We start from the raw sequence: 12,650 nt of genomic DNA on the forward strand, positions 1-12,650 counted from the left end.
TTAGTGCGCTAGCAGACAACTTCATGAATGTGTGTGAGATTCATTCCGAATTGCTTCAAACCTAAATGGAATTATCCATCTTTGTTGAGATATCAATAATAAATTCATATTTTATATGATTATGATTTAAAGCTTTCAATTTACAACTTAATAGACTTGTAGTGGCACAAACATGACACTTGGATTGTGTTTTTATAATTTGCCAGCTATATTCTTTAAAAAATATCACAGTTTAGTTTTTTCTGGTCCATTCATAGTGCCCCGCTTGTATCTTTTCATGATAACACCAATTTTGTGTGATATATATAATTCGTTTTGTTTGCAGATGTTACATAACTTTGACCACGGCTCTGAATCTGTTTCGGGGCGGTAGTCCTCAGGGCCCCGCTGGCACAGGGAAGACGGAGACTGTGAAGGACCTCGGCAGGGCCCTGGCCAGGTGGGTCGTGGTCACCAACTGCTCCGATGGTTTGGACTATAAGAGCATGGCCAAATGTTTTGCAGGTGAGAAGAACATTTTGATTGAGGAACTGCAGACTGGTCCGTGGTGTCTATTTTTTTCTCTTTATTTTAAATTCTTTTGCATTTCACAATATATTATAATTACGAGTACAAAAAAATAAAACATATTAATACAAAAAAGATCCGACAAAGGTATGGCCTGTGTGTGAGTAAACATTATATTTTAGGTTAAAATGAAGGGCACCGGCAAGAATCAGAAATAAGTTAGATTTAAAGCGCTAATATAAACTACAAATATTTGATTTTAACAGAAAACAAAAAACTAAAAAGATGAAAGTGAAAAAAGTTAGCAAATATGTACTAGATGAGTTATAAGTTTAAAAGAAGAAGGTACTTAGATCTGTTTTTTTTTTTAATAAATAATTCAAGCAAGATTTTAAATCGAAACAAACTAAGGGAATTAATGTCTAACATATAGTCTTTGTGGAATGAATAAAACAGTTTTGGATCTATGAAAGTTCACAAACAGATTTGTCTTGTCCTGTTTTCTGACCTTTCTTTATGTCTGGCAATAGAAAAATACAAACTGATTTATTTCCTGTAATATTCTGGTGGGTTGTGAGCTATCACAATGTTTTTTCAACCTACGTAATTTTTATTGCGAAGATTTATTTATTTAATTATAATTTTTTCATGAATTGATTAAAATCATAAACGAAAATCCCACATAGCCTTATGTGGGTTTACAATATAATTTGATATACACTATGGTATGAAGCCAATTGAAATAATTTTAAACCAGAGATTAGAAAAACAAGATAAAGAGAAAAAAAATACGAAAAATTGGGTAAAATGTGAAATAAGAAACAGTAAAAGAAACATGAATTTTAAAATATGAGAAAAATGTATTCAGAGCAAGAAAATACCAATTTACTTGAATTTGAATCTACTCAAGAATTTCATCTATACACTGGACTACCATTGACTATTGACATTTATCATTTTATATTGCAAGGGGTGAATTGAAGGCTGTGTGAACTTATACACACTGATTTTAACGGCATTGCTACCAGCTTTAAAAAAAAGATGCATATAAGTAGTTCGTAGTACGTAAGTGCTTCATTTCGGCAAGTGAACTTTGCAAATTGAAATGATAAACAACATTTTTGATATTCTGAATTTTTACAAATGTGAAGAAATACAATAGAAGTCTTTTTATTTGTAGCGTTTGTCAATTTCGATATGCCTCCTGGCTAAAAATAGCCTTTTAAAGAATTTTTGTAGTAGGGTTGTTGTGGTGTTATGGACTCTAGAGAGTTTATTGTTTCGAACTCTGTAGAGTCACAGAGTTTCTTGATTTCAAGCCCACTCTACCACAGTTTGATTCCTATTTAAAATAACGGACCGCTCAGGCTTACTATAATTATTTTCAATTTAAGTTTTAATTAGTAAATGCCATTATTTCTTAAAATCTATTGTGACACGTGTTTCGATGCATTCCGCATCATTTTCAAACACCGTATTTTAAGTAATAGTGGTATTTACTAAGTAAAACATAAAAAATAGATAGATTTTACCACAAAGGACTGCTGAATCAATTAATGAAAAATCACGGTAATAAGTTTGAACTAGAATATTTTTGAATATGATAAAAAATAAGACCACAAAAAATTCAATTAAAAAAAAAATTGTTTATTTATTACCTGATATTTTTTTAGGGATTGCACAGTCAGGATGTTGGGGTTGTTTTGACGAGTTCAACCGGATTAATATTGAAGTCCTGTCGGTTGTGGCTCAACAGATCCTTTCCGTCCTGCTGGCCATATCGCAAGGGTTGAAATCTTTCGTTTTTGAAGGCTGCGAGATTAAACTAGTAAATTCCTGCGGTATTTTCATCACAATGAATCCTGGGTCAGTGTGTTATAATTTGTGATGTAATTTTTATCATATAATTTATATTTGAAGCACTAACTTTGTGATTTTCCAATTTATAATTAAAAGTTTTAAAATCACTATAAATATTTTATTATAACTTAATTGTTATGTCTACCGGTTTCGAAGCTAACCGCTTCTTTCTTTATCAAGACTGATTAATACTAAAACACTTTCTACTGAATAATATTCAAAATATTTTGACGGTTAGGGAAAGAAGCTTAGGTAGATCTCGAGTGGCTTTATTTTTTTGTGTTGATTGGCAGTCACAGCCAAAAGGGATCAGGGACGATGAGTGATTGGAAACATATTTAATAACGCACTTTTAGCAAAATCATGTACTTGTGTATTTATCAGTTGTAAATAAGTATTAATTACTTTTTAATTTCCAATATTTCAAAGTATTTCAGAAGAATGTGCGACAAAACGATGTATGATAGATGTACGAATAGTGAAATAAGGAAGGAATGCAAAGCTGAGATAAGCATTATCGATAAAATTAAGAAAGGTGTGTTGAGATGGTTTAGACATGTAGAACGAATGAGTGAGGAAAGAACGGTAAAACAAATTTATGAGGCGAATGTTAGCTAGAAAAGAAGCAGAGGAAGACCGAGAAAAATATGGCACGATCAGGTATGCCAAATACTTGAAAGTGGTCAGGTTAGGAGTCGTAACAATCGGCGGGTATGTATGAGGAGATGCATGAACGTGGAAGAGGCGAAGAATGTTTGCAAGGACAGAGTGGTGTGGCGCTCTATTTTCTCTGCCTACCCCTGTGGGGAAGCGGCGTGATGGTTAGTTAGTTTTAGTTAGTTAGTTATTTCAAAGTAATCTAATTTAAGTGTTTTAGTATAAATCAGTCTTGATAAAGAAGTAGTTAGCTTTGTAACCGGTAAACATTTTAATTAAGTTATAATAAAATATTTATTGTGATTTTAAAACAAAGTTACATTTTAATTGTATAATTATGTAATTTTTATCATTGACAATTGTTTTTATTTTGATTTATTAAAAGTAAAAATAAATTATTTCAATAGATTTATATTATCCACTGACACTTCGTGATGGAATTGCATTTTTAATTTATTATTAGATTAAAACCAATATTTTTAGCTTTTCCACTTTTTTATTTGACCAGCGACCGGGTTTCGTCGTTACCGACATCATCAGACTGGTGAGAGGCTTTACAAATTTGTATGTTATATATAAAAGAAGGCAGGAGTTGATAACCATGATTTGATATAATTTTATGAGAAATTAATTTAATTTTAGTGAATTTAAGTATTGTATGATATTTTAAATATTTTTTTTATAAAGGTTTTTTGTATTGAAAGCACGATTTTATATAAAGTTAAAATAGATTTGTATTTTTTTTTTTTTTTTTGTAAATTCATTTACAAAAAATACAAATCTATTTTAACTTTATATAAAATCGTGCTTTCAATACAAAAAACCTTTATAAAAAAAATATTTAAAATATCATACAATACTTAAATTCACTAAAATTAAATTAATTTCTCATAAAATTATATCAAATCATGGTTATCAACTCCTGCCTTCTTTTATATATAACATACAAATTTGTAAAGCCTCTCACCAGTCTGATGATGTCGGTAACGACGAAACCCGGTCGCTGGTCAAATAAAAAAGTGGAAAAGCTAAAAATATTGGTTTTAATCTAATAATAAATTAAATTATTTCAGATATGCTGGTAGAACAGAATTACCCGACAATTTGAAGTCCATGTTTCGGCCAATATCTATGTGCGTGCCCGATAATCTCATAATTGCGGAGAATACACTTTTTAGTGATGGTTTCCAAGAATACAAAAGCGCTGCTAAAAAAGTATTAATAAAATTATAATATTATAAAATTGTCAAAGGTATCACACATCAAATAGGTCTTTTTAAAAATTGGGAATATCATTTTAAATTCATAAAATATTTGAAGCATGTTTTTATAATTCTAATTATTTTACTTGAATGTATAAAAAATAACTTTCATTTATTATGCTTTGTTTTAAAATTAAGATAATATTAAACGGTTCCTCATTGGTCATGATTTAATGATTTTATTACACATTATTAACAGTTATCAAGATTTTTATCGATAAATATTTCAATATAAATGATACAAAGTTTTAAAATAATAGGAATCACACGCAAAGTCTCTTTTAGAGGCCTGTCTGCAGGTAGGATAGGTAGATATGAAAAATACATAAAAAATCTTCAGACCAATTGAAAATAAATATTTCTTGAATTCATTTTGTGAACCTGTGACACCAGTTTTACAGTCGAGCTATTACCCGGCTACGGAACGGGCTATATATTGATAAAGGAATATGAAAGTCTAGGTAGGTAGTGTCATTTGTATGTTTGAATGATAATTTTTCTCACCATTCTTTCCCATGACTGACAATCAAATTACTCAAATTTCGAAAAATTGTATTAATTTATGTTGCAAGTGACATCTATGAGTGAAATATGTAAGTTAGCAGACGTCTTTACGAATCACTTTCAGAGGTTTAAATGTGTATAATTTAAGTATGTATAAAATTATGAAACCTTTAAAACTAAATTTAAAAAACATATAAGCCTTACCCCTACCTAGACTCCATACCAATAAATATATATATATATATATATATTTATTTTTTAAAATTTAATTAGTTTATTTTTAATTTACTTTGTTTTAATTTACTTTGTTTATAAAAAAAATAATAGTTGTAAAACGAACTCCCTCTCTAAACACAAGTATCTACTTTATTAGAGACGTAGAAACGTTATATTTGATTTTTTTTTGTATATTTACCAACTATTTTGTATTATTTAAAGATGTAGTTTGTAAAACAAAAATCAATAAAAAAAATTGTGTTTTCTTACATAAAAATTCTGGAAAGTAAAAATTTACTCTAATAAAGGGGTAGACAGTGTTAAAAGATGTCCGCTAATATACAATTGGTTTTACTGTACGTAGATATGTATGTATATTTAACTTTATACGCTTTTGTAGGTGTTTACACTTTACGAACTGGCAAAGAGGCAATTATCCAAACAAGACCATTATGATTTTGGGCTCCGTTCAATGGTCGCATTGCTACGGTACGCGGGAGTCAAGAGGAGAACTCATCCCAACTTGCCAGAGATGGAGGTAAGAGATATCCATTTTGTTCAAACTCTATGACAAGGGTGGCCAACCCGCGGCCCGCCGGGTGTCTACATATGGCCCGCGGAGCATTTCACACCTTTTTTCTTTAACTGTACATAAAACCACCAAATTCCATTTTGCGTAGTTCGTATCATATCCCATATATGGAAGTATCTCACTATCTTACTATTGTGACAATTTCTTTTATGGTTTATTCGTGTTAACAAACAAACACAACATTTTGCGAACGACTTTTAAATACACATTGATAAGAATACAAGCTACTTTAACTGAGTGCTAGAGCGACTCAAAGTCAAAATGCTATGTAAAAGCTAATTATACAGTAGCCATGATACTAGTCGAATGAAGCATATTAAATCTCAAATGAGAACAAGAATCACTGATGACCATTATTTGGAAAACTATGTTCATGTAGCAACAACATCAATCGTTAACGTATCAACACTGGTGCATTTAGTTCTGACAAACGAAATCAGACATCTCTATTTTTTTTTTTTAATTTTTCAAATTTTAATTTTTTGTACTGTCTAACTCTTTTCTCAGTAATATGTTTGATTAAAATTTTTGTCATATCTTCTTGAAAAAAAAACAATATATTTCATGTTTGTTTTGAATGATAAAAGAAGTTTTGTTTTACGGCCCGGGAAGAAGTCTGATTTCTCAAATTTGTCCCGGCTGCTGAAAATGTTGGCCACCTATGCTCTATGGCATCATTTTTATTATATCACAATATCACAATGTGCGGAATTGGGTTTTCAGATTGTGATATTGGCCATGAGGGATATGAACACGGCCAGATTGACGGCCAAGGATGTGCCCCTGTTTGACGGCATAATCAAGGATATATTCCCCGACAGCTCCAATCCAGTGGTGGACTATGAGATGATTCATAACGCCATCACTGCAGAAATGAAGATAGTCGGTCTCCAGCCGATACCGATTGGTTTGCTCAAAGTTATTCAAGTCATGGAGACAAAGGTGAGACATACAGGATTCAATATTATGTACATGTGGAGTGCCTCGGGGCAGTATTCTGGGGCCTATCTTATTTTAAATCTATTTAAACCTCTCCTATGGTTTGGCCTTGTGAATCGAATGAGTGAAGAGAGAAAAGTAAAACAAATTTATGAGGTAAATGCGGTTAGTAAGAAAACTTGGCATGATTAAGTATTGGAAATACTTAAAAGTCGTCATGTCAAGAGTCGGTATAATAGGTAAGTATAAATGAGGAGATGCATGAATGTAGAAGATGCGAAGATTGCAAAGGCAGCTTGGTGTGGCATTCTATTTTCTCTCCCTACCCCTGCTGGGAAGCGGCGTAACGGTTAGTTGGTTAGTTAGTTTTTTAAAATCTCTAGTGTGGAAATAGCAAAATGTTTTTTTTAAATTCTTTCTGGGTATTTCATCATATGAGGCTTATTTGTGTTTGAGGGAGCATAATCAATCAGAATCTGAAATCTTCATGTGGAGGGCAGGTGTATCTAGATGCATGGATGTAGATGATGTATGTCAGATGATGCCTATCCTCTCTGCCTACCCCTGCAGTGAAGTGGCATCATGGTAGTAGAAGTTTCGTTACCTGATAACAATTTAATGATTCATTTGGCAATTTTTTTCTGCTCATCTTTAGAATTCCCGCCATTCTACGATGGTGCTAGGCGATACGAACACGGCCAAGTCAGTTACGTGGAAAATGTTGATGAACACTCTGACCCGCTTGAAGAAGGAAAACAAACCCGGATTTGAGTTGGTCCGGCATTATCCTATTAATCCCAAAGCGCTCAACCTGGCCGAACTCTACGGGGAATACAATATGGCCACGGGAGAGTGGACAGATGGGGTCATTTCATCCGTCATGAGGACCATTTGCCAAGGTAATTTTTTTAAATGATTAAGATCTTGTCGTCCTGTGTTCTTCTTCTTACGCAAACATATCCAAAAAACGTTTTTTGGACATGTGAAAAGAATGAGTGAAGAAAGAACAGTAAAATAAATTTATGAGGCAAATGTAGTTGGAAATAAGAGCAGAGGAAGACCAAGGAAAACTTGGCATCATTTATTAGTAGTGTTTAAAATACTTGCGTGGGATTCGGAATAATTGGCAAGCATTGAGGAGATACACGAATGTGGAAGACAAAGAATGTTTGCAAAGGTGTGGTGTGGCATTTATTCTCTCTACTCTGCAGGGAAGTAGCGATTTACATCATTTAAATGTTGTCCAGTTCAAAAAATAAAACAAAACTAAAGCAAAAAGCCTAGTCTTATATAAAAAATTAAAGAAGAAAAAATTTGGTTATCAAAGAATTTCCGATAAATTCCAATAAAAAGCGTCAAGTGGCAACTGGCGAGTTCAGTTCGTTTGTTTTTCTTGTGTAACGCAAACAAGTTAAACACACAAGCTGTTCTCTGCTTGGCGCTATACGATACATGCTGGTGTATCACACGCACACACATCCGCACACACTGCTCCTTCAAAAGCATTAAGTGTTTAACCCACCTTTACCCTGATGTTTAACTCTTATTGCGTCATCTAACACCTTGCCTTACGAATCCTGCATTGTGTTTGGGACATGGTGCAATGTTTGATTTATTCAATTTGATTACAGAGGAGACGCCGGATCAAAAGTGGATAGTGTTTGATGGTCCAGTTGACGCTGTCTGGATTGAAAATCTCAACTCTGTGATGGATGACAACAAACTTCTTACGCTCATTAACAGTGAGCGGATATCTATGCCTCCGATGGTACATAATCATTTCTTAATAATATTGTAAGCGTTTCCAAATCTTTGTTCACAGATATGGAATTTGTCCACTTTGTTGCATTGTTATGTAACCACTCACCGAGATGTTAGTCTACCGGATAAGAGACGTAACCATCTCTTCATCAGGACAATAACTACACTATTGTGCAAACAATAATACACATCACTGCTGTAGAACTATTCACACACTTAAAACTACACAAAACGTTAATGACATGCGTTTTTGGTTGACCCTAAAATATTATGTCATGCACTAAGGATTGCAGTACAACATGCACTAAAAGCCGAGGCCTGACATGTACTATGAATGTTAATAAAATTAGGTTGGAATTATATAGGGTGATTGGAGTGGACGGGGAGCTAAAATGGGCTTTGACAAATCTTGCTTACAAGTAGGTACGACCCTAGGATATTATATGTCTGACACTAAGGCTTGCAAAACAATATGCACTAAAGGCCAAGGTCTGACATACACTAAGTACTAGTATATTTCTTTTAATATACTGGTTTTAATTGATATATTTTTGATTCAGGTGTCTCTGTTATTCGAAGCCCGCGATCTCTCAGTGGCCTCCCCCGCCACCGTGTCCCGCTGTGGAATGGTCTACAACGATTACAAGGACTGGGGTTGGTGGCCGTACGTGAACTCGTGGCTGGACACGCTCAAGGATCAGAAATACAGAGATGATGTGTGTTCTTTTATGGTGTTATCTAGTCAGCATAAATCTCCAATTCTGTGCTCGCCAGCCGGCCATACAAAATGAGCGCGTAAACGTGCGCTCTTTTGAACTTGTCGCAAGCCAATATAAAATTAAATTGGAATCTTTTTTAATTAGAATATATAGTGACATCAAAAAATACTAAAATATCACAATTTACCAATATTATCAATGTTACAGTCATCTTTCTAAAGCTTTCTTGATTGTCTCTGATACAAGGTTTCCGACTACAGTTTTTCAAAATGACTATATTTTTATGTAACTTTAACGATTATTTTAATCCTTTTCTAATCTTAATTAATATTAATAAAGAAATGAATATACATATTTTAAAAACGCAGTTATATTCCGCTATATTAAGCAAGTAAATGTGTTTTCTGTATCAAGTGACAACTTTGAATATTTCAATTGTGTTTTTCTGAGTAAACGGCCACTCAAATGCCACACGGTGTATGTATTTGATAAGTTTTCATAGTATCCTTTATATCTGTATACAAAATATGTACTTTTTTAGGATTTATTTTTGTTGAAAATAATCACGGCCTGCTAGGTACGGCCATATTAATTAATACCTTCGGGCATTGAAAGGGTTAAAGCAAGGGTGGCCATCCCGCGGCCTACTATGCCTACGGGCCGCATGCAGCCTACTATGTCTACTTGCGTCCCGCGGAGCAAATCACACATTTTTTCCTTTAGTGTACACAAAACCACCAAATGATCATTCTATCGTGCGTAGCTCGTATCATATCCCATATATGGGAGTATTTCAATATCCTGACAACTTTAAGACCCATAATGGCGTCAAGTAGTTAAGACGTTGGACAGAAGAGAAGAGTAACAGAAGAACTGAGAAGTTTTTAAGACAGATGGACTATAAACTATTTTCCGTGCAAATTAAAACAAATCTAACATGCCTGATATGCAATGATTCTGTTTCTGATCATGTTGGCTTTGAATAATAAAATAAATTTTGTGTTACGGCCCGGTAGGAAATCTAATTTCTAAAATCTGGCCCGGCTTCTGAAAATGTTGGCCATCTACGGGTTAAAGTATCTGGGATATTGATGAATTTTCTTTTCTGTTTTAGCTGCGAGAGATTTTCTCGTATTTCCTCCAGCGCACGTTGGATTTCAAGCGCCTGAACATGGTGGAAGGGGCCGGGGTGGAGGGGCAGGAACTGACTGGGGTGCGGAGCTTGTGCCGCCTCATGTACATCTGCGCTCCCAGCCCGCCTCCACTGCTGGGACAGGAGAATGACGAAGACCAGACGCAGTCTCTCAACAAGATGTGGTTCCTATTCTGGTAACTATTCCCTATAACGGTGGCTCGGATACCTTGCCAACACAGAGATTTAATAGATCTAATTGAAATTCTTAAAATTCTTGATCAAAAATGTATTTTTTATAATATCTATTATAAATCAACAAGTGTAAAGAACGCTTATATGGATATATTTTGTAATTAAAATGAAACTTTGTTTTAAAATCACCATAAATATTTTATTATAACATAATTATACCGTCTACCAGTTTCGAAGCTAACCGCTTCTTTATCAAGACTGATTAATACTGATTAAGACTGATCAATACTGATAGTATTTACGTGATTTTAAAACAAGGTTACATTTTAATTATAAAATTGAAAATCACAATGTTAGTGCTTCAAATATAAATTATAGGTATATTTTCGTTTAAAAAAAATTCTATCCTCTAAAACTCTTATCTCTAATTTTTGACATTTGACATTATGAAGGTGTAGATCTACATTATTCTGCCTCCATGGTGTAATGGTTAGCTTGTTTAGCTACCGTGCTGGAGGTCCCAGGTTCGATTCCCAGGGAGTGAAAACAAATATTAGTGATTTTATACTCTAATATTTATTTAATATTACCCTTGACTGGTGTCTGTAGCGCAGGAGTGATCACCTTGCCTTCGTGTAAGTAACAATCAAGATAACAGTACGTTAATATGATGCAGTGCCCTGTGCACCATTGGGTGCGAATAAGGGTTAGAAGAGAAGAAGAAAAGATTTACACTGGGATTGATGATTTAATATCTAGTGTCTTCTAAATTACATTTTATTTGAGTTTAAAGCTTGGTTTGAAACACCCACTTTTTTTATGACTTTACCTCTTAGATATATCACTCATTGTATATATGTCAATTTCCTCTTTCACATATCGCTCACTCCTTTCAACAACGTCATAAATCAAAAATCTTCAATTTTCAGTTGTGCATGTTTTCGGAATGCCCAGAAAATGTACTATATCCCAGCAAAAGCGGCATATTTTTAACTCAATATTTACCCACTACAGGGCAGAAAGTGTTGTTTTTGCATTTTGAAGAAAAGGTATTGTTTAATTATTTTTTTTTAAATACTAAATATTTTTCAAATGGAGAAAAAAACCTTTCAGTTTTACCTAAAAAGATCTGTTGCACAGTTAAAAGTTCAATAAGTGGCTTGATATTTATTTTTAATACATTGTATTATATTTTTAAACTTTAAAAACGCTCTCCTGAAAAATCAAGTTTTTTGATTTATGACGTTCTTGAAAGGAGTGAGCGATGTAATACCTGAGATCGCACAGCTGATTGATTTGCTTGTTACAGCATGGTGTGGTCGGTCTGCGCTACCCTCGAAGAGGCGAGCCGCAAGAGGTTTGACAGCTGGCTGAGGGAGTTGGAGGGAATATTTCCCATCAAGGGAATGGTCTACGACTATTACGTGGACCCACAGCGCAGGATGTTTGTACCTTGGGAAGAAAAACTCTCAGATTCGTGGAGATACAATCCGGAGTAAGTTATGATGACATACACAACTTATTTTTCTTTTATGAATACATAATTATTTTTTGTTTGGTTAGTATTGAGGGTATTGAAAAAAGGAGGCAAGGGTAGGGGCCAGGTAGGTGCTTTCATTTTTTAAAATTTCAATCCATTTATTTATAATGGCAACCCAGGGTACGGGATTCGACCAGCACGCACTCTTGGGTCCATCTCACTTGTTTTGACTTTGGCAAAGAGCATTTGCTGTTTGGTGTAGCGTTCCCTTAAATTTATCGTTATCATTCCTAAAACTAATAAACTTTTGTTAAATTTAATTAATTGCTAATGTTTATATCTGAAATTATACTTGAAAGCGGTCAGGTTAGGAGTCGCAACAATCGGCGGGTATGTATGAGGAGATGGATGAACGTGGAAGAGGCGAAGAATGTTTGCAAATGCAGAGTGGTCTGCGGGGAAGCAGCGTGATGGTCAGATAGTTAGTTAGTTAGTTACTAACTGATTTTGCATTAATGTTGCGGAAAAACTTATTTTTATTCTTTGTCAGCCATCTCTCCACTTCTTGGTGTAGTCCTCTTCTTCAATAATCTACTGTTTCAATTTTTAATCGTCATATGGAATACGTAATGAGTATTTCTCTTATACAACACATGACTAATTTCAAGAACTAAAGATATATATTTAAAAAAAAAAAGAATTTTGTGTTTTTATTATTTACAAAAATACTTCAATTTCATACTATTTCTGTGAGCCTAAGCGGTTTATTATTAGAAATAGGTATCAAATTGTGGTGGAGTGGGTTCGAACCGAGAAACTCTGACTC

The 12,650-nt window shown here is 33.8% G+C and overlaps 1 protein-coding gene across 2 annotated transcripts in view; it reads left to right on the forward strand.

The window, feature by feature from the left end:
• The window catches only part of kl-2 (dynein heavy chain 2, axonemal kl-2), a 101,043-nt gene that overhangs the window by 50,495 nt on the left and 37,898 nt on the right, over positions 1-12,650 (forward strand). For both annotated transcript variants that reach the window (XM_088277130.1, XM_088277131.1), the window contains exons 30-39: positions 326-504; positions 2,181-2,373; positions 4,098-4,239; positions 5,407-5,544; positions 6,322-6,540; positions 7,193-7,436; positions 8,169-8,305; positions 8,859-9,014; positions 10,132-10,346; positions 11,654-11,839. In XM_088277130.1, the coding sequence (XP_088133256.1) occupies positions 326-504; positions 2,181-2,373; positions 4,098-4,239; positions 5,407-5,544; positions 6,322-6,540; positions 7,193-7,436; positions 8,169-8,305; positions 8,859-9,014; positions 10,132-10,346; positions 11,654-11,839 (1,809 nt within the window). The remainder of the gene's footprint in view (positions 1-325; positions 505-2,180; positions 2,374-4,097; positions 4,240-5,406; positions 5,545-6,321; positions 6,541-7,192; positions 7,437-8,168; positions 8,306-8,858; positions 9,015-10,131; positions 10,347-11,653; positions 11,840-12,650) is intronic.

The sequence above is a fragment of the Brachycentrus maculatus genome, unplaced genomic scaffold (assembly GCF_059751285.1).
Source record: "Brachycentrus maculatus isolate JH-2025_06_01 unplaced genomic scaffold, ASM5975128v1 h1tg000039l, whole genome shotgun sequence".
Classification (NCBI taxonomy): Eukaryota; Metazoa; Arthropoda; class Insecta; order Trichoptera; family Brachycentridae; genus Brachycentrus; species Brachycentrus maculatus.